The sequence below is a fragment of the Moschus berezovskii genome, chromosome 26 (genome assembly GCF_049115385.1).
Source record: "Moschus berezovskii isolate FMDL1 chromosome 26, NW_MosBer_1.0, whole genome shotgun sequence".
Taxonomy (NCBI): Eukaryota; Metazoa; Chordata; class Mammalia; order Artiodactyla; family Moschidae; genus Moschus; species Moschus berezovskii.
The window spans coordinates 18650917-18673733 of NC_142485.1; the positions used below are offsets into that span (position 1 = coordinate 18650917).

Here is a 22817-nt window from a genome sequence, read left to right on the forward strand (position 1 = left end):
CCAATAGGGCAATGAATTTCTCTCCTCTGGAGAGTCAGACAGGTTTTCCAGAAGAGGAAAACTTCTGTTTTCTACAGGACAGGTAGCTAATTTGCAAAAGGATTGAATTTACTGCCAGAGAATGGGCACTGAGCAAAAAGCCCGGAGGCCAAGATGGGACATGAGATGCCAGCACAGACTCCCAGGGGCTGTGTGTTGGTGAGAGGGACAGGGTACCATGGTAAGGAGGCGAGACCCTCCCCAAAGGACAGTGGAGCTCTTCTTAGGCCACTACAGGATCTGTGAAAAACAGCTTTCCATCAGAAAGCTATTTTAACTGCTATCATAACTGCTGCTAACCTGGGATGTAAATGCAACAACTATTTTAAAACAAATCAATATATGTCACCTGAGTGCTGAGGAACTCAACTCAAGTGGTGAGAGGCTGGGAAGGCTTGAAGTAAGTAGACAGGGCTGGAAACCCAGCTGGAGGAGCGGGAGCGGTCATCAGAGGCAGAGGTGGAGCTATTTGGTTTGATCCTAAAGTCAGCAACCTACCTGTCTTTCAAAGCGTCTGTGTGACAAACACTATCCATACCAAACATACAAACAAACACCAAACACATGAGGATATATATACCTGTAGTCTCAAGGAACTTGGATTCTCCTGAACTAAAATCTCATGACTCATTCACTTAGAGTATCACTTAAGAGGAGTAACACGATCCCTTCTAGAAACTGGAAAAAAAGAAAAAAAGTGCTCCTGTGGCTTCATTTAATCATCTGAAGGCACTTAATGTTTCTCAAGTCCAGAGTCTCCCACTTTTATCTGCTGGTTTGTATTATGGCTCCAGAATTTTAGATGACTTCACAGAGGAAGTCAGGGAACTTTGAAAAGACATCATTTACATTTGTTTGCCGTATCAAGTGGCACTTAAAATATATAAATAGAGAGATGTGGGGAAGAAAAACAAGAAGATTTCTAAAGTTTCCACAGGTTTACTGTAGATCCTTTTTATTTGGGGGTGAGGGGGGGTCAAGTGGAAAAATGATTATATGATTTCAAACATTTAAAAAAAGAATCACATAGTTTCCTGTTTGCACATCTCTTTTGGCATTTGTTAATATCAGAGTCTAGGTCTTGGGAGAGGCCAGTGTATTTTAGACTTTTAAAAGTTCACTTAGATTTGAACTAAAAGTGGGAAACTGCTAATTGCTAAATTTAGCTTCTATGCAAAATCACTACATTCAAAACTTAGCTCAACCTTTGAGGAATACGTATTTGCCAGAAGTCAAATTAAAAGGCTATTTTAGGAAAAGAAGTTAAATGGAACAAGTTTGAGAAACATTTACTATATAATGAAATGCCTCTTGAAATACCTTTAAATGACATGGCTTATTCTTGTTTATTAAATTTTTCATAAATATATCTAGATTAAATTTCTCCATAAATACATCCACTGATAAATTAAGAGAGAAATGTTATGAAAAGTGGTGTGTTTAGGTGAAACAATGGACTACAGTTGTCATGTTCCCACAGGATTCCAGCTTTACTATTTATTATCGTGTTAAAAACGGTCTTTAAAGGGCGTGGGAAAAGGTGCTTCAAAAAGTAGTTTTTCTGGCAAAGTTTGAAATTAAGACTCTAAAGTCATTAATGTTTGGTTAAATGTGGATCTGGAAAAATACACAGGATCAGGCAATAAATTAGCAGTCCTAAGTAATGATAATCAATGGCTGGATAAGCACCACAGAATCAAATGACAGGATAAACTGGGGACGTCTCTGGAAGTCACTGTTCCATCTTTAACTCTCCTGGGCTAAATGTTCAGTTCCTTTCTTTGAATCTGTCACCTTGCCTTCTTGAGCCTGTCTATCATTTCTTCTAAACGAAGAGGAGCAATTAACTGGGCTGTGATTAAAGAAGAGAAGGAAGCAGACGTTATGTATAAGATTGAGGCAAGACCCATCTATTGAACTCTGCTGTAATTTGGTCACTAAGTCCTACTGGACTCTATGCGACCCCGTGGACTGTAGCCCACCAAGGCTCCTCTGTTCATGGGATTTCCCAGGCAAGAAAACTGGAGTGAGAACCTTCTTAACCCAGAACCCAATTCTGCAGGCAGATTCTTTACTGCTGAGCCACCTAGGGAAGCCCATATTGAATTCGAGGTACCGTATTTTGTGACCTTAGGGAAAACTGTAACTTCCCTTAAGAAAATTAAAATTTGTATACTCTGATACATGGCTGTAAGCTATATAAATTGTCATAATCTTTTATACAGGGTTCTATAAAGTGTTTTCTAAAGTTTCATGAAAATACATTAAAATAACCAAGGTAAGTAAATAACTAAATACAAAAGGAATGGACCATTAGATCAAGCTCATCAATGGCTGTTAATTCCAAAAACAGATTAGGCTATAACTAATCATTATGTGGCCTACTGCTGGAATAAGGTATTCTTGCCCTCTGACTGCAAATTGAAACCCAAATTTGATCAAGCTTTCCATTACTAAACTCCTAATTTACAGAAAAGTCAGAAACAGGATCACACTAAACATTACCACAGAGATACAAGCAGCAACACCTTACAGAGAATTGAGGGACAAGCAATTTGGGTTCTTCAGTAACTACACTGAAAGGGGGAAAAAAAGAGAACGAGAAGGAACACAGGGATGACTCTATGAGAAGAAATTTAAGAGATCAATCAAATGTAAAGACTGTATATAGATCTGTATCTTGATTTAAACAAATTGTTAAAAACATCAAAACGTTATGCAAATAGGCTTTACTTTTTGCATATGAAGTATTCCAGAATAAAAAGTTAAAAAAAAAACTAGGAGATCGCCATTAAGAAAAAAATGTCAACACTGAAAGCAAGATAATTTATAAATGTAAACTCTTTCATGTCTGTCCTCTTGGTTATCTATTTCCCCCAACTTGGAGTGTAAATACCAAGAGGCCATTATAATATCACAATTTGTATCTATATGGAGTATAATGCAACTTAGGGACTTTGTAAGAGCCCAGGAATTAAGCAAAAGGTATTTCTCGAGGAACTAATCACGTTCTAAATGACACCGTGTTTAAGCCAAGTTTCAGGTTCTCCTGGTGAAGCAGCATTATTTGCAATGTGCCATTCTGTAGTGCTTATGTCAAAGCACATTTTCTCATTTTACTCTTGATACAGCTCTGTGAGGTCACGAAGAACAGGGACTTCATCATTATTTTAAAAGGAAACCACCAGCTGTGACGGGTGCTCATGTTGTCAGTTTTTATGGGAGAGAAAAAAGAAAACACAAAACTACCAGATTCTTCTTCAACCAAATGATAAAGAAATTATCCAATGAAAATAAACCACAGTAGTGAAGAAAGCATTGCTTTTTTAACAGAGACATATCAGTAAGGGAAACAAGAAACAGATAAATAGAAAAAAAAAACCACTCTTAAATGGCCAATGCATATATGACAAGAAACTAAGTTTATTAATAAACAAGCAAAACTCCATGTCATTTTGGCCTATCAGACAGAAAGAATCAGTTTATATATACGATAATAGCCCCAGAGGAGGGGGGAGAGTCAGGGAAACAGGCATCTTTAAGCCTACTAAGTTTCCATCCTTGTGCCAGGCATCAATCTCGGTGATAGACTCAATCTAGCCTTCAAAAACACAAGAAGAAAAAGTCAAGTAAGATCAACCTCAGACTCAAGTGTCTAGTCTTTTTGGAGGAAAAGTCAGGGAACCCAAACAGATCCATACCATCTTGATTCTAGAAAGTCACCAAAATCTCCACGGTATTAAAGGGAGTGCAAAGAAACAACGAAAGTACTTATACAAACAAAGAGAAAATGTCAAACAAACCCACCCACATCACGGAGCGTCTTCCCTACTATACATTCCATTTCAGGGACCAAGGTCAGGTGTTAAAACAAGCAGAGGAGACATGTTCCAGGAGTACTCCATCAACGGGACACTGCTACAAAGCTAACATTTCACACTAATCTAAATATTTAACTTTCTGCCCCTGAGCCTATTTTAAAAGTATCTAGTCAATATCATTGCTCAGTCTGTTTTACTTTTTTTTTTAAACATGCATAATCCAAAGATACTCTTTTCTGAGATAAATTTCATTTCTTTTTGATGACCATTCTGGCTAAGAAATGTCCCATGTTTCCATTTTTAATTTCATTGCGGAAAATTGCAGGACATGTAAAACTACTTTTCATTATTCTTCTGCTCACATAAGAAGAAAATAATCAATCCCATAAAATGACTAGCTTAATTAAGGAATATGAAGAATTTAAAAAACAGAAAATAACAATCTCTTTTCTAAAAATTTTATCCTCAGTGAGGTCATAAGTGGAGTGTTTTTCAGTGGATTTTTTAAAAAAAGTTGATTTGACCAAACTAAAAAGAATGGAGTTGGAGGAGTCATACTCCATGACTTCAGACTATACTAAAATAGACAAAGTTACAGTCGCCAAACAGGATGGGACTGGCACAAAAACTGACATACAGATCAATGGAACAGTAAAGAAGGCCCAGAAATAAACCTACGCACTTATGGACAATACTTTGGAAAGAAATGACAGATCTGTACTTTGGCTCTGTCAAATGCTCCAATACTTTGGCCACCTGATGCGAAGAGCCACCTCACTGGAAAAGACCCTGATGCTGGGAAAGCCTGAAGGGAAAAGGAGAAGGTAGCAGAGGATGAGATAGTTGGATGGCATCACCGACTCAATGGACATGAGTTCGAGCAAACTCCAGGAGATAGTGAAGGACAGCCTGGCGTGCTGCAGTCCATGAGGTCACAAAGAGTAGGACATGACTTAGCAACCAAACAACAACAACAACCATTTTCAACAAAGGAGTCAAGAATATACAATGGAAAAAAGACAGTCACTTTAATAAGTGTTGCTGGGAAAACTGGCAGATATATGTATAAGAATGAAATTATTAATATTCTCTAACACCATATACAAAAATAAACTCAAAATGGATTAAAGCCCTAAATGTAGGACCAGATACTATAAAACTTCTAGAAAAAAACAAAGACAGAACATTCTTTGACATAAGTCACAGCAGTATTTTTTTTGGATCCGTCTCCTAGAGTAATGGAAACAAAAACAAGAATAAACATCTTGGACCTAATTAAAAGCTTTTGCACAGGAAAAGAAGCCACAAACAAAAAGACAACCTACAGACTGGAAGAAAATATTTGTAAATGACGCTACCAACAAGGGATAAATCTCCAAAATATACAAAAAAGATCATGCAGCTTAGTATCAAAAAAACAAACAACCCAGTGAAAAAGTGGGTAGAAGACCTAAAAGATATTTCTCCAAAGAATACAGATGGCCAAGAATCACATGAAAAGATGCTCAATACCAGTAATTATTAGAGAAAAGGAAACGAATACTACACTGAGGTATCGCTTCATACAGAAGGTCATCATCAAACAGTCTACAAATAAGTAATGGAGAGAGAGTGGAGAAAAAGCAACACTCCTACACTGTTGGTGGGAGTGTAAACTGGTAATAGCGACCACGGAGAACAGTATGGAGGGTCCTTAAACAACTAAGAACAGAGTTGTTTTATGATCCTACAATCCCATTCCTAGGCACGTACCTGGAGAAAACTCTAACTTGAAAAAGATACACGCACACCAATGTTCATAGCAGCATTATTTACAATAGTCAAGGCATGAAAGCAACCTAAGTGTCCCTTAACAGATGACTATATAAAGAAGATGTGGCGCATATATATATATATATATATAGAATATAGTAAATAGAGGAACACTCAGCCACGAAAAGAATGAAATAATACCACTGACAGCAACATGGATGGATCTAGAGAATATAGCATTAAGTAAGTGGTATCATGATACCACTTAACATGTGGAATTAAAAAATTAAATATATAAATGAACTTATTTACAAAACAAAAATAGACTTACAGATATCACACTTATGGTTACCAAAGGGGATGGGGAGGGTGGGGGGTAACTTAGGATTTGGGGATTAACATATACACATTACCATATATAACACAGATAAACAACAAAGATCTACTATATAGCACAGGGAACTGTGTTTAATATTTTGAAATAATCTATACTGGAAAAGAATCTAAAAAATAATATATATGAATTTATAACTAAAACACTTTACTGTAACCTGTAAATTAACTATACACTTCAGCTAAATGTTTTTTTTTTAAAAGATGCTGCCCCCAGGTATCAGAAAGAATGATTGAAATAAACTGAAATACCTTGAAGATATAAACATACAAGTTCATTATGATATTGAATAATACAGCAAGTGAAAGAAAAAAAGTGACAAACCCCCCACAAAACAGTGATCACCAATGTAGACAACCAGGCACCAATCTCTTAGGCTCAAAATTAGTAATGAAAGGGAAATAATCAGTATCCATTCGCCTTTTTGATTTTGGAAGAACTAACAGTATTTCAGAATAAACAGAACTGGTAAACTCACCATTTTTCAAACCTTAACTAAATAGTGAGGGAAAGATCAACAGAGGAAACCAAGGAATTGAAACCTTTACAATGGAATCTGAATCCACAGGTTCATCTTAGCATCACCAAACTCGGAATAACCCTTAACATTAGTTACTTCATAATGCAATGCCATAGGAAGTATTTGGTAGCCCACCTAGGATGGTGATCCTTGACAAAAAAAAGTGAAATCTAAATTCAGCTATAAAATTCAAATCTAATCAAGCTTTCAGCAATAAATTAAAAGGGACACAAGAACAAATAAAAGGACATCTCAAGAAATAAACAGAAAAGCCCAGGAGGATGGTTTTTTCCTTAGGAAAACTGACACTTTTATCAACAAGTCAATGGAGTAAAAAAGAGAGTGGAATAATCTCTTCTAGATTAAAAGACAATTAAGAGACTTAACTAAATGCAATATACTGACCTGGTATGAACAATCCAACCGTAAAGAGACTTGAGTTACATATTTTAACATCTGTGATGAAAAGCCATACAAATATACACATACTGATATGAACATGCTTAGTCGTTCAGCTGTGTCTAACTCTTTGTGACCCCATGGACTGCAGCCCGTCAGGTTCCTCGGTTCATGGGGATTCTCCAGGAAAGAATACTGGAGTGGGTTGCCATGCCCTCCTCCAGGGAAATTTGCCAACCCAAGGATCGAACCCAGGCCTCCCACATTGTGGGCAAATTCTTCACCGTCTGAGCCACCAGGGAAGCCCTTGATATGAATGGGATTACATATTACATGATACAGATACTTGCTTTCATTCTCTGCTTTAGGCCTCATTTTTCTACATCAATAAATATATAGCTGATCTGTAACAATGGAGTACCATGAAATCAAGGCTCTTTTCCTTGTGGTGGTTGCTTGGGGAATAAATGAAATGAAAAATGTCAGACTCAAAGTGTAACAGAGTCCATGCTTTGTCATCCTTCCCTTCATTTCACAATGAGCAACTAGTCGGATTCTAGTTGCCCCGAGAAATGATGGAGCTGGGGCCAGAAGCTTGTCTACTTGAACAAAACAATCTAATCAGGGGCTGAGGGTGGAGGAGTGTCTTTCTGCCTTTTAATTAAATCTCTCTCAGGAGGTCAAGGAGATCGCCTTGGCCAAACACGAACAGTTCTATACAGGAAATTATGGTGCATTCCTGTTCCAATTTTCTCACTTGAGTTTAGCAAACATTTGAGGGGAGGGGAGGTAAAACATGGAATGAAGTCCTGTTCTGGTCTCAAGATGTTTACGATTTAATAGGAGAAACAGGTCTGTACGTGATAGGGACTTTCCAGGCGGTCCAGTGATTAGGACTCCACACTTCCATTGCAGGGGGCATGGGTTCTATCCCTGGTCTGGGAACGAAGATCTCACATGCCGAGTGGTGTGTCCAAAAACAAATAAAAATTGTTTTTTAAAAAAGAAGGCGGCAGCAGAGCAGAACTCAATGTATGGACAGCGCTGTGTGCAAATGAAGCCGATCTTTACAGAGAATGGGGAAAGGACGTCCTGGGAGCAGGCTGACCTGGTACATGAGCATGAGAAAGATTTTAGAAAGGAGAAAACATGCAAAATGACCTCAAGACTGGAGGGATGACTGACGTGATGATGAAAACTGCGAGGGAACAGGAAGGAAGGGACCCGAGGAGGGCTCGAGGACCTGGGGAGGCAGGAGGGGTGCACAGAACAGGCGACAACACTGGGCATGGGTTTGTGCGATTGCAGGGAATCCTGGTGACAGGTCTTGTTCTGCGAGCAGAGGAAACTGCTTTAGGTTCTCTGACCCCATCGCAGTACACATCTGATCAGCAAGCTGCTGCAGTCACAGATAAGCACTTTCAAAATAAGCAAACTGATAAAGAAGGATGGATTTGGAGGCTGGGGCATTCACAGATTCTATTGGTCAGAATTTCTTTTTTTATCCTATTAAAAAAACTTTTTTTGGGGGGGAGGGGGTGTGGACCATTTTTAAAGTCTTTACTGAATTTGTTACAACACTGCCTCTTTTTTTTTAATGTCCTGGTTTTTAAGAGGCATGTGGGATCTTAGCGGCCCAACCAGGAATCGAACTCTGACCCCCTGCACTGGAAGGCGAAGTCTTAACCACTGGGCTGGAGGGAGTCCCTACTGGTCACAATTTCAAGGTGCTCTGCTCCTGGTCTTACAGACCTGGGATCAATGTGCTGAGTGAGCTGTCATCTCATCTAATCTTCCATGATTCAAAGACCCTGAGATTGCAGGCCACCAGCTACGAGTATGAATTTTGTTTTAAAGCTGTCATTTAATCGAGCCACTACCATGTCCACAATGCAGGAAGTACATAATTGCTGACCTTTCGGAACAACTGTGCGTAACAGACCTGCCCCCATTGGGCAGATGGAGAAAAGGGTGCAGAGGTAAGTGGAATTTTTTTTCTTTTCCTTCCTGATAAGCAGAGAAAGATTCTGTGTCAGCTCTGCCTACCTGCTGTCCATTACCCAGAAGCCTGAATTTAATTGGAAAGGAAACCTTCATTATAAAGTCTCATTACCCACAAAGAAAACAAACCGATGGTTACCAGAGGGGAAAGGGAGTGAAGGAGGGATAAATTAAGAGGTTGGGACTAGCAGATACAAACAACTAGATATAAAGTAGATAGACAACAGGAACCTATCTTGTAATAACCTACAATACAAAAGAATATGAAAAATATATCAATATATGTATGTATGAACCAAATCACTTTGCTAAACACCAGAAACTACACAACATTGTAAATTACAACTGAGAAAAAAAAAAGTCTCTTTACCCTGTGAGTCTAAGGATTGAGAGTGGGACAGGTTTGTAATTAAAAAACAAACAAAACCCTGTAATGAAAACATTCGCTGGATAACTTAAATCAATAATTAGGAGTCCTTCTCATAAAGTCAGTGTCTCTTTGGGCAATTTTACAAAAGAGATCATTTGTTGCATTTACTTTGTAAAATAAACAGATAGTAGGTTAAATAAAAATAGTAAAATTATTAAAAACCAATGAACATGAGGAAAACACATGTGTATTTTTAAAACTGTTAAAATGTCTCAAGCCTTTACACTTAAAAAAGTCTGCAAAAGTTGTACATTAAAAAATACAAAGGAAATAGGAAAGAGTTTAATAGCACTTGTCTTTAGGACCTTAAAACATTAGCTTTTAAAAACTCCCTTTCTGCCTTTTCCAAATTTCTTGAAATGAGCTCCTATTACTTTGGGGAAAGGGAGTGGTATAAAGTGGGGGAGGAGTCAGCGATTCTGAAAGGTACTCAGCCCGTGCCCAAGCCTGTGTGAGGGTCTCTGAGGATGAATCGGTGGCGTATCATCCAGCTGTTCAGACCACCACTGATGCAGTTATTCCTGGGCTGGTCTCCACACAGTAAGGGGCAGAAGTGGAGTCCCTCAAAGCTGAGGCTGGCACAGAGCCTGCAGGGTCCCAGGCACTGCAGGAGCAATGTTTCCCTCCAGTCTAGCCCAGAGTAGCTTTAGCTGCTGAAGCCAAACAGTCACTGGCCCCCAAATCTCTAGTCATCTTCTGTTAACTGCGCCATCTCCATACCCACTCTACCCAACCAGGAATAAAATATTAACTTTCAACGGTTATGACTGGTGGACTTCCCTGGCGGTGCAGTGGATAAGAATCCACCTGCCAACACAGGGCACATGAGTTCGATCCCTGATTGAGAAGATTCCACAGGCACTGGAGCAACGAGCCCCAGGCACAACCACTGAACCCACGCTCGAGAGCCTGCAAGCCGCAACCACTAAAGCCTGAATGCCTAGAGCCTGTGCTCCGCACCAAGAGAAGCCACTGCAATGAGAAGCCCAAGAACAAAACTAGAGCAAAGTCCAAGCAAAGCAGTGAAGGCCCAATGCAACCAAAAAAAATTCTTTTAAAGGTCAAGACTAGACTTTCCTAAATTTTTATTTCAATACCTCTTTACCCTAGTAAAAATTACTGACGATGTCAAAGAATTTTTATATGGGGTATATCAATTGATAACCACCATGTTAAAACCATTACATACTAAAATAAGATATATTTTGTGAAAAATGTATTTCAAAACAATGAAAAATTTAAATTCTACTTTGCAAAGCTCTTTAATACCTGGTTTAATAGAAGACAATTTGCAGGTGATATACTATTACACAGAAAATCCTAAAGATGCTACAGGAAATCTACTAGACCTTATGAATAAATTCCTTAATGTTGCAGGATACAAAATAAATACATAGAAATCTGTTGCATTTCTATACACTAACAACGAACAAACACTCTGACATAAATTGCAGCAAAATCTTTTTCGATCTGTTTTCTTTAGTAATGGAAATAACGCAAAAATAAACAAATGGGATCTAATTAAGCTCAAAAGCTTTTGCACAGCAAAGGAAATCATAAACAAAATGAAAAGGCAACCCACAGAATGGGAGAAAATATTTGCAAATGATGTGACTGACTAGCGATTAATCTCCAAAATTTACAAACAGCCCATGCTGCTCAATAGCAAAAAACCAAACAACCCAACCAAAAAATGGGCCAAAACGTTTGTCCAAAGAAGACATACAGATGGCCAAGAGGCACATGAAAACACACTTAACATCACTAATTATTACAGAAATGCAAATCAAAACGAAAATGAGATTATCAACCCATACCAGTCAGAATAGCCATCATCAAAAATTCTAAGAGCAGCAGTGCTGGAGAGGGTGTAGATAAAAGGGAACTCTCCTAGAACCGTTGATGGGACTGTAAAGTGGTTACAGCCAAATACGGAGAAGAGTATGGAGGTAACTAAAACTAGCTACCATGTAAACCCAGCAATCCCACTCCTGGGCATACTTGAAAAACATCGTTTGAAAGGATACATGCACACCAATGTTCATTGCAGTGCTGTTTGCAATAGCCAAGACATAGAAGCAACCTGTCATTGACAGGAGGATGAATAAAGATGTGGTACATATATACAATTGAATATCACTCAAACAATAAATGGAATGAGATAATGCCATTTACTGCAAGATGGATGGACCTGGAGATTATCATACTAAGAGAAGTCAGAGAAAGACAAATATCATGTGCAAAATCTTCACTCCAATATATAATAAACATTTAAAACAAGAAGACAATTGAATTATCATATCTGCTTCTAATTCGATGTATTACAGAGCAAAGTAAGTCAGAAAGAAAAACACCAATACAGTATATTAATGCATATATATGGAATTTAGAAAGATGGTAACGATGACCCTATATGTGAGACAGCAAAAGAGACATAGATGTAAAGAACAGACTTTTGGACTCTGTGGGAGAAGGTGAGGGTGGCATGACTTGAGAGAAATGCATTGAAACATGTATATTATCATATGTGAAATAGATCGCCAGTCCAGGTTTGATGCATGAGACAGGGTGCTCAGGGCTGGTGCACTGGGATGACCCAGAGGGATGGGGTGGGGAGGGAGGTGGGAGGGGGCTCCAGGATGGGGGACACATGTACACCCGTGGCGGATTCATGTCAATTTATGGCAAAAGCCACCACAATACTGTAAAGTAATTAGACTCCAATTAAAATAAGTTTAAAAAAAATTCAATGTATTACAGCTATAGCATATGGGGAAAAAAGGCCTCACAATGATAGGTAGCTTACGAAGGAATGGGTATTTTTATGGCTTTTTACATTTAACTGTGGACATTTCTTTTTCATATCACACCTAAAATTTTGTTGCACTGTGGTATCTGAAAACTTATCAATAAACATTTTGTATTTTTACATTAAATTCCACTTTATATTTTACACTTTTTTTTTTTTAACCAATAACCATGTTATTTTATAACATGATGCATTGGTCATTTGGAAAATACTAGTTCTCTACATTATGGTGATCTTCCAAATGTTGATTAATTTCATTATTCAAAAAGAAATTCATTCGTATCACCATTAATCATAACAAAAAAAAAGTCTTTAAGAGTTGACAAGTTGTCAAACTCATAGTAGTGAACATTAAGTTTTCAAAAATTCTAATTTTTTTAGGGGGGACTTCCTTATAATTCAGATGGTAAAGAATCTGCCTGCAATGCAGGAAATCTGGGTTTGATCCCTGGGTCAGGAAGATTCCCTGGAGAAGGAAATGGCAATCCAGTCCAGTATTCTTGCCTGGAGAATTCCCATAGACAGAGGAGACTGGTGGGCTATATAGTCCATGGGGTCACAAGGAGTTGGACATGACTGACTAATACACACACACTTTTTTAGAGCTCTAATTTTATTGTGGCAACAAACTCTTGTTTTTCTTAAAAGGATAGGCTCATTTCATTAATTTTCATTAAAAAAATCCAATTATTCAGTTATTCAGTATCATAGTCTGAATAACTGTAATTGTCTATCAAGTTATTCTTTCAAGTAAAAATGGGAGCTGATTCAGCTTACAGCTTAACTATTGTGTACTGCCCCGTTCTGTCAACAAGGAATCATATAATGATGTGTACACGCAGTAGTATCTGACTCTTTGTGATCCCATGAACTATACAGTCCATGGGCTTCTCCAGGCCAGAATACTGGAGTGGGTAGCCTTTTCTTCTCCAGGGGATCTTCCCAACCCAGGGATCAAAACCAGGTCTCCCGCTTTTCAGGTGATTCTTTACCAGCTGAACCAGAAGGGAAACCCCAAAATGGGAGCAGGTTCCACTTACAACTTAACTTTACTGCCCTATTTTGTCAAAAAGGAATGATATAATGACAGGTATTTAAGAGTGGAGACTGAACAAAAGTAATAATATTATTAATTCTTCAGACAGTCTTAAGTGAAACATTTTTAAAACTCAGAGTGTGAGGCAGTGAACAACACGGTGGTTATCAGTTTGCTAACAGTTTGGTGCCACTGTCTTGACAGGCACTCACCAGTTGTGTCTAGGACGACTCAGGACGAAAAACAAACTCTTCTCATGAAAATAGATTAGACCCTGTGAACTCCCTGAATGGGTTTTGGAGACCAACCAGGGGCTGGCAGACAAATACTTTTGAGAACTGCTGTACAAGACAATATGTCTATTTGAGGATTCCAAGTGCATGAAAAAGCAGAAGAAACAGGAAGTCAGAATCAGACTTTGAGAAAGAAAGAGATGCCTTCCTTTGAATAAGCAGGTGAGGAGAGAACATGGCCTTAAAAGAATGAAGTCAGTACCAGCTGCTACTTCTGGACTGTCCCAGTAAATTAATTACCTTTATTCTCTCATTTCTCTGCCGAGGTAATGAATACACTGAGTTTACAAAACACTAAAGTTGGGGCCGTTATCTACATTACAAAAGAAATCTCTGACTTCCAAGGAGATTTGACTTCCTGAGTTCTTAAGGCATTTGTTTATGTGCTTAGTCGCTTCCAACTCTTTGAGACCCCCATGGACTGTAGCCCACTAGACACCTCTGCCCATGGGGATTCTCCAGACAGGAATACTGGAGTGGGTTGCCATGCCCTCCTCCAGGGAATCTTCCCAACCAGGGATCAAACCCAGGTCTCCTACGTTGCAGGTGGATTCTTTACCACCTGAGCCACCAGGGAAGCCCAAGAATAATGGAGTGGGTAGCCTATCCCTTCTCTAGAGGATCTTCCCAACCCAGGAATGGAACCAGCGTCTCCTGCATTGCAGGCGGATTCTGTACCAGCTGAGCTACCAGGGAAGTCTGTTGATCAATGATCAGATAAACAGAAATTTAAAGAGGGGTGGGATAGTGGTAGGTGGGACGGAGTTTCAAGAGGAAGGGGATATACGTATATATATAATCAATTCACTTTGTTGTACAGCAGAAACTTAAGACAACATTGCAAAGCAATTGAAAAAAAGAATTTCAAAGCAAAATGTTAACTAATAGCCACTGCTAATCAAAGATTGCTCCTATTGTTGTTCAGTCACTACATGTATCTGACTCTTTGCGATCCTGTGGACTGGATGTAGCACCCCAGGCTCCTCTGTCCATAGGATTCTCCAGGCAAGAATACTGGAGTGGGTTGTCGTTTCCTCCTCAGGGGATCTTTCCGACCCAGGGATCCAACTCAAATCTCCTGCATTGATAAGCAGATTCTTTACCATTAAGCCATCAGGGAAACTAATCAAAGGTAGGTTATTCATTAAATCATAATTAAATAAATAGGATCAGGTTAGCTGACCTACTGATGCTATAAGAAAGTACTTCCCACATAAAAGATATATCACATGGAAACTGTTCTTATCAAACCCATTGCCTAACATTTTAATATTATTGTTACACTTAATTATTAAAATTATTGCAATTATGTGCATTAAGCAAAAACTAGGAATATATGCAGGTTTGAAGAGAAGAAAGAGATGGAAGCGGGCTCTACCTCTTGATGTGACTCAGTACATGTTTGATTCTTCTCTTTATTTATTTATTTTTTTGCTGAATAATTTTTATTAAGTAAAAGAAGGCAGAGGAAGAAATGAAGAAATCAGAGAGTAAGGTTTGCACTGATCAATTCTGAAAATTCACCTCCAGAAATAAACAATGGTCACGCACACATACACAATCAATCACATACACACAAGCATAACTTGTTGAATTCAATTCACAATTAGTCGAAACTGTGTGTTCATTTAAAGGTAACTTTTTCCTTGAGAATATTAAGCTTTTGGTTCAAGTGACTTATAGGTTATAATGTTATTACATAAAAATTCAAGAAATGGAGTAATACATTACTCCAATCAACAATAAAAGCTGCAATATTGTTGAAATGCTTTCACTGTTGAATACTACATTTAGTAAAATGTAAAATGTCTTATTTTGTATGTCTCCATTAAGACTGATATAGTACCTTAAAGATCTGCTGCTGCTAAGTCACTTCAGTTGTGTCCGACTCTGTGCGACCCCAAAGACGGAAGCCCACCAGGCTCCCCCGTCCCTGGGATTCTCCAGGCAAGAACACTGGAGTGGGTTGCCATTTCCTTCTCCTGATTCTTCTCTTTAAAAGGAAAACATGCTTTTGTTTTTTCACAGTGGGACATATGTGGAAATAAACATTAGTTTAGGTCTCTGGTTTCTAAGAGTATTTGCTGTCCTTATTTACTGTAGATTTGTTCTGTGTTTTTATTTCTCAGAATGTTCAGGGGCCCAGGCATCTGGTGCCCTTATATGTCCTGAGTGCCAAATACATGTCCTGACTTATGACAATCGGGCTTACAAATGCTTGCTGGTATTGGGGGGTGGGTGGAGGGTGAGAGTGTTCAGAGATGCTCAGTGGGTTACTCAATTATCATGGAGTGTTAGCACATAGAAGTCACTGGCATGTTTCCAGGAATATCACTTCTGATAGCTTCAGAGTGATCCAGCTCAAGGGCAGAAATCCTCAGTGGGAATCCTTGATGGTTCCCACTGCAGAGCTGCCTCAGGGGCAAAAGGCGCGTAAGTCTAGTAAGCAGAGTTCCTGCAAGTTTAGCTTTAGGGCTCAGATGTCCCCATCTCCTTCCTCTGAGGAGTTGGCTGACTCCTGTCTCCTCCTGATGTTCCATCTCCTGACCTTTCCTTTAGGTAATGTTTCCCAGTGTCTCTGACTGCCCAGAGTCCTCATTCTTGTCTTTCTTCAGAACTTCCTTTTCACCCTTGGGCTCTTCTCTTATCTGGGAAGATAAGAGAGGGAGCAGAAAACCACCTCCTGAAGGGACTTCCAGTGGCATTTGGAGTCATATTTGGCAAAATCTGGGTAAGTGCCTCCTCCTTACTATCCAATTTCCTTGTCTACATTTAAAAAAAAAAAAAAAAAAAAATATATATATATATATATATATTTTATGGTGTTCTGTTCCCTCTCATCTTCCCAGACAAGAGGAGAACTTTAAGAAGAATAGTCTGCCTAAAAGAAGGACAGTATGTGAGAAATGATAAAGACAGCATGGTCCTACATTGTAACCAAACTAAACCAAACAAAATCTACCTATGCCACTTTGTATTTTTATACATATATGTATAAATGCATAAACAGGTATATAGAAAGAGAAACAACAAAATGTTAACAGAGGTTATTTCCAGATGGGAGGAAAATGTATCATTTTAACTCTTTAAATTTCATTTATGACCTCCTCACTTTTATAACAATAAAATGCATCACGCACAATCATTTTACAAAATAAAACACAACTTTACACATTTTAGCATAAAGAGAAGATTCAAACTAAAAGGATATTGTTTGAAAAAGACCTATTTCTCAAATGTAGATGGGCTCAGATTGTAATCATATGATCAAACCTCTGTCTCCAGGATGGTCCCTAAGGTAGACTGAAATCTTTTATCCCCTCAAATAACAGACCCAATATCCAATGAGACGACTCCTCACAGTTCTGTGGTACTTCTACTTTACAAAAAAATTGTAGAACTAGGTCTCAATTTTATCTTTAACATAAAGAACAGGCGAGGTTTCTGGCTGATCTTTTGAATCACTTTGAAAATTAAAAGTGAGAAGTTTCCTGCAGATTGCTCATCAACCTTGTGGGACTTTACAGCAAGGCACCATTCACCCAGTATACTATCTACTTAACCATAAACTGGTGAGTATTTATGCTGGTTCATACTATCACTGTTTCAACGAGTGGGCAGGTGAGGTCTTAGAATCCCAAACAATGTAAATAAAACAGGGCTGCTTCACATGCCTTTCCACCCAAGCTCACTGCCACTTCCACCCGAATGATCTGAAAAGCCTCCTACATGACCAGTGTGCATGTCCTCCACGAATAAAACAAAGAAGCCAAATATCCTGGCTGAAGAATGGCTGAATGTGCCATTATTTACTCTTGAAAGTGGTCACTCTAATTTTCTGAAATAATGACTCAGAATTAAGTACACCAAAACTAAATAAAAACTGCCAAGTATTTCAGTTTGGTCCGCTACTTAAGAATACATTTTAGAGTTAATGCACTCTGGCCATCAAAATCTGATACAATGAGTAAGTCCTAGACCAGATCCGTGGATATCTGAATCCTGGACTACAGGAATCTGAAGATCCCCTGGAGAAGGAAATGGCAATCCACTCCAGTACTCTTGCCTGGAAAATTCCATGGACTGAGGAGCCTGGTAGGCTACAGTCCATGGGGTCGCAAAGAGTCGGACATGACTGAGACTTCACTTTCTAGAGCCTTTTGGTATTTGCTCCAAAAATCTGAAAGAGGACTGTCTAACCTGAGGAAGGGCTCTGTGACATGTTGGTTGCCTCCATCTATAACGGACTGTTATAATACAGTATACAACAGTGTAAACAGACCAAGCAAGAACACTTATCCAATTAAATCCAATATGTTCAGTTCAGTTCAGTTCAGTTCAGTCGCTCAGTCATGTCCGACTCTCCGCGACCCCATGAATCACAGCATGCCAGGCCTCCCTGTCCATCACCAACTCCCGGAGTTCACTCAAACTCATGTCCACAGAGTCGGTGATGCCATCCAGCCATCTCATTCTCGGTCGTCCCCTTCTCCTCCCGCCCCCAACCTTTCCCAGCATCAGTCTTTTCCAGTGAATCCAATATGTACTGTGACAAAATTTACCCAACTAGACACCTGAATTATGTGCATCATTATCATATCCCAATCATACTCATTACCATGGAGAATTTTTAAAGTTCCATATGAAAAAGCAGAAAATGAAACCTGTACATCTTAAAAAATTCCAAGCACTTCCATGGTGGCCCAGCAGTAAAGACTCTGTGCGCCCAATGCTGGGGGCCTGGGTTCTATCTGTGGTCAGGGAACTAGATCCCGCATGCCATAACTAAGACCCAACATGGCCAAATAAATAAATAAATATATTTTTAAAAATTCTCCATATTTTTCTAGGTGCTAGGATACTGAACATACAAAAACCGTAGGTCTCACAGCAAGAGACAAAAGGCACAGAAACATACATTCTTCTCTGCAAATATTAACAGTCACTGAAGCTCCAACACTGTGGCCACCTCATGCGAAGAGCTGACTCAGTGGAAAAGACTCTGATGCTGGGAGGGATTGGGGGCGGGAGGAGAAGGGGACGACAGAGAATGAGATGGCTGGATGGCATCACCGACTCAATGGACATGAGTTTGAGTGAACTCCGGGAGTTGGTGACGGACAGGGAGGCCTGGCGTGCTGTGATTCATGGGGTCACAGAGAGTCGGACACGACTGAGCAACTGAACACTATGTGGCTCCCTCTTCTCATGTTCATATTTGTCAACTAATGTAATCCTCACAACCATTCATGTGTGAGCATTGTCATTTTACAGGTGAGCAAACGGAGGTACGGAGAAGCTGAGTAATTAGACCAAAGTTATAAAATGAGTGAGCTGACAGGCCAGAATTTAAATCCAGGCTCTATCACTTGATGGACTAGATTGCTCAGGTTGTTGTAACAGAATATCACAGACGGGGTGGCTTAAACAACAGAAACTAATTTCCTCGTAATTCAGAGGCTAGAAGTCTAAGATCAACGCGTGGGTAGGTTCAGCTTCTCCTTCACAGAGATGTTGTAACTAATTTAGAAAACAAAACAAAACAACAACCCAAACTCCCAGAAAGAAAAACATTCAATAAAGAACTAAAAGGATAAAGTATTGTCAGCATTTTTACACTTCCTGCCTGAATCAAGAGTACTTTTCAGAGTACTCTGAGATCCGGTGCTAAATCACCAGGAAAGTAAAGAGTTACTCTAGGTTCTTTTTTCTAAGTAAAGGTATCCTACAAATACTCTTTTCTGATGCTTTAAAGAGAGAGGACATTTCACAAAGAAATGAAGAGGCATACAAATGGAATAATTCTGCAAGTAGCCAAATTAAAAAATATGAAATTTATCCACTTCTCATCACTAATACTTAGTAGATATATGTAATATACAAAGCACTGGACTAGATGCTGTTAATGACACATAATTAGCATTAATAAGAAATATCCACATATCCTCCTTTCATGCAACTGCACCCTAAGATAAAACTTCTGTTTAATTTTCCCAAATAAAGGTTTTGAGTTTCCCTAGGACACGGAAGAACAAAATATGTATATTTCTCTCTATTATGATTTCCTGGATTCATAGAAAAACTGTCCAATACACTGAAGGAAACTTTTTTTATCTACCAGTTTCCACTGATAAGCAGCAGCTTTTCAAGAATGACTGAGCTGCAGAATGACTGTAATTTCCACAACAACCTGATTAAATCTGACACGCACAGGACACAAGGGAGAGAGGACCCCCGCACTGTTCAATTTCAATAAGAAAAGTTGAAGCGGACTATCAGGGAAAGCAGGAAGAAGATCAAGATCATGTGGTTTGGGAAAAATGTCAAGAACCAGAGGGCAGAAAGATTCCAAGTAACACCAAGCACGTGGGATTCCCTGAAGGCTCTGCCATAGTCAGTCCCACACGGTCATGCGCTAATAGGACAAGTGCAGGCATATCGCACGCCTTGCCCCTTCTACTGATTGAGCTTGACAAAGAAAATTGAGACAACCTTTTCACGTTATTCCATCAAAGGCAGAAATCGTAGCCTGAGCATTTAGGAGAATGAGCTCATTAGGTGGGGGTAAAAGACTTGTTTTGCAATTAGTCAGTGTCTTTTAACCCCAATTCATTTAAAATAGGAGGCCCTGAATTTCCTTAAAGCGCTGCTCGTATTAGTTTATTAGAACTGACTGTTCTACTATATAAATTCTTTGTGTATGTTTACTTCCCACCCCCCACCCCTGATTTATGGCCAAACTGTTCTCAAAAATAGAACAAACTTCTTATGATCTGCTTCTTTCAAGTCTCACATTGTATTTTCTCAAAGCCACAGAACTGACAATCTTCAAAAAATGAAATAAAGGGAATGCCGAGAACCAGCCCTCATGGTCCAAGGATGGGAAATAAATAAGGATGTCGACCCCAAGGCAAAGAGGGAATACTCACAGTAAGGTCAAGATCATATATTTAGGAAGCCTACAGCACTTAAAACTAAGTTGTGTAGTCACAGTTCAGATTGAGCCGAACCATCTTTTGGGACAGCCAGTCATGAACAAGATTGCTGTCTTTGGAATTCAGACAGCAAGAATAGGCAGCCTCTTCTCAGAAATGGAAAATGACACTTAGCCAGCTCTGTGACCCGTGGTGCAATCTCACATGAAGCACTTGAACAATTCTTCCCCCGCCACCACCCGCCAAATGAAAAGTAGATCGACTTACATGGCTCTCTGGCAATGAACTGAGGTACAGTGTTGGGCAGAGGAGTACTAGGGTTTGGAGTCCCTACTAGTTTGTTCTTGGCCATCTTCGTGTTTGCCTTAGCAAACTCTAGTCGTAGTGTTTGCGGAATTTCAGGATCGAAGCGGATGCCCTGTAGAAATAAAGAACAAATGGAAGATGTTTTCATTTCCTTAGAAGCAAACCGGAATGGTGACAAAATAAACATACCAGTCAACCCAGCCCATCAGAAAAAAAAAAAAGTCAGCAAGAGCACTCACTCTCACTGCTTATACAGAATACATGAAACCTGTGATACAGCATGTCCACAAAGTCAAGGAGATTTAGTTTACTCTATCAAAAGCTTGATTTAGTTGCATAGTTTTCCAACTATTCCTCTTCTTTTTGGACTACACTGTCAGGTTCAGGTTTTTTGTTTTTAATGTGGACCATTTTTAAAGTCTTTCTTGAATTTGTTATGTTGCTTCTGCTTTATGTTTTGGTCTTTTTGGCCAAGAGGTATGTGGGATCTTAGCTTCCTGACCAGGAATTGAACCTGCACCCCCCTGCACTGTAAGGCAAAGTCTCAACCACTGAATCACCAGGGCATTCCCTCAGGTTCAAATTTTAAATCTGGACCAACAAATTCCTAGCATGGCTAAAAACTAATTAATGCCTACCAATAAGAATAAATTAATGTAAAGCCCTGTGCAACCCTGGAAATTCTAATACCAAAAATCATAAGAAGGATCTGACCAGTGTTTAAAACAATATAATTCTTCAATGCTTTAGTTTCATCACCTCTAGAGGGGGAAAATTCCCATCTTTTTCCAAGTGGTGAACTTTCATATTGATAATACATGTGCTCTGAATTAAACTAAGTAGATAAGAACAAAACAGTTTTAAGATTTCAATATAACTAGTATCATTTCATTCCAGTTAGCTTCTAGACTGATAAATTTAGATGAATGCCTTGATGTGTTAAGTTCTTATTTTGACTATAGCTGGCTCATAGCTACATGGATGGACAGACAACAGATTACCGGGGCCAAAGAGAGGCTAGTCATTTCTACCCTTAACTATTATTACAGTTTACCTACACAAAACATATTCAACAAAGTAAGTCACACACTATAAAATACAAGATTTTTTTTTTTTGGATGTAGACCATTTTTAGACTCTTTACTGAATTTGTTACAATATTGTTTGTTTTTTTTTATGTTTTGGATTTTTTGGCCACAAGGCATGTTGGATCTGAGCTCCCTGACCAGAGATCTAACATGCAACCCTCAGCATTGGAAGGCGAAGTCTTAACCACTGGACTGCCAGGGAAATCCCTATGAAATACAAGATTTAGGACAAGATAAGTCTGTTCTGAAACCCCCCCACCCCAACTCTATCATTCAAGAAGGTCTGAGCATACTGAATCATCTCATGAGATCTACTGTCCAATGCTATGGAATCTGGACCCCAATAATGGTATGAAAAAGACACCCCAGTATAATATGGTGCATACCAGTGTGTTCAGAACAGACTTAGGCACCCTGTTTGTATGGCATGTTCTGGAAATGCAGTGAGTTCTGAAAATGAGGGTCTTAAGAACACAGGTTTTCAGTTTAGCACCCACATGAGCCTGCAGGTTCCAAAGCCCCTTTCTTCATTTAATTAACTTGAATTAAAAAGCAATTTCCACCAGAAATTAGTAAGAGTCTCTAACTCTGCAGACCAGCATGAACAACTCTGAACTTCACAGGCCTGGGTCCAAAGATGGGAGGAAGAACTGTGACTTCATGGTAACACCAATAAGAAAAATGAAGGGAGGTGACGGGGAGAGAAGTCCTTGGGAAGGCACCACAGAAGCCATAGAGCCCCGACCCACGGATGTCCCAGAGTGGGTGGAATTTCCTTCTGAGCCTGATGGACACACTCTCAGAAGAAACCAACTGCAGGAGCAAGCAGGTCACAGTGAACAAGGAATCCTCTTGGGCAGCCCTAACCAGTGACAAAAACGAAAAAGGGGGCAGCTGTATGAAATGTAAAAAGCAATTCTTTAACTGCCCTTAGTTTTTGTCTTACTTGGGGAAACCTCAGGACTGTCTTGCCAAAAATGTATATATGGGGAAA

The 22817-nt window shown here is 39.2% G+C and overlaps 1 protein-coding gene across 5 annotated transcripts in view; it reads right to left on the reverse strand.

The window, feature by feature from the left end:
• Positions 1-22817, reverse strand: part of RBPMS (RNA binding protein, mRNA processing factor) — a 192153-nt gene that overhangs the window by 49141 nt on the left and 120195 nt on the right. For all 5 annotated transcript variants that reach the window (XM_055416552.2, XM_055416549.2, XM_055416551.2 and 2 more), the window contains one exon: positions 20697-20847. In XM_055416552.2, coding sequence (XP_055272527.1) covers positions 20697-20847 — 151 coding nt within the window. The remainder of the gene's footprint in view (positions 1-20696; positions 20848-22817) is intronic.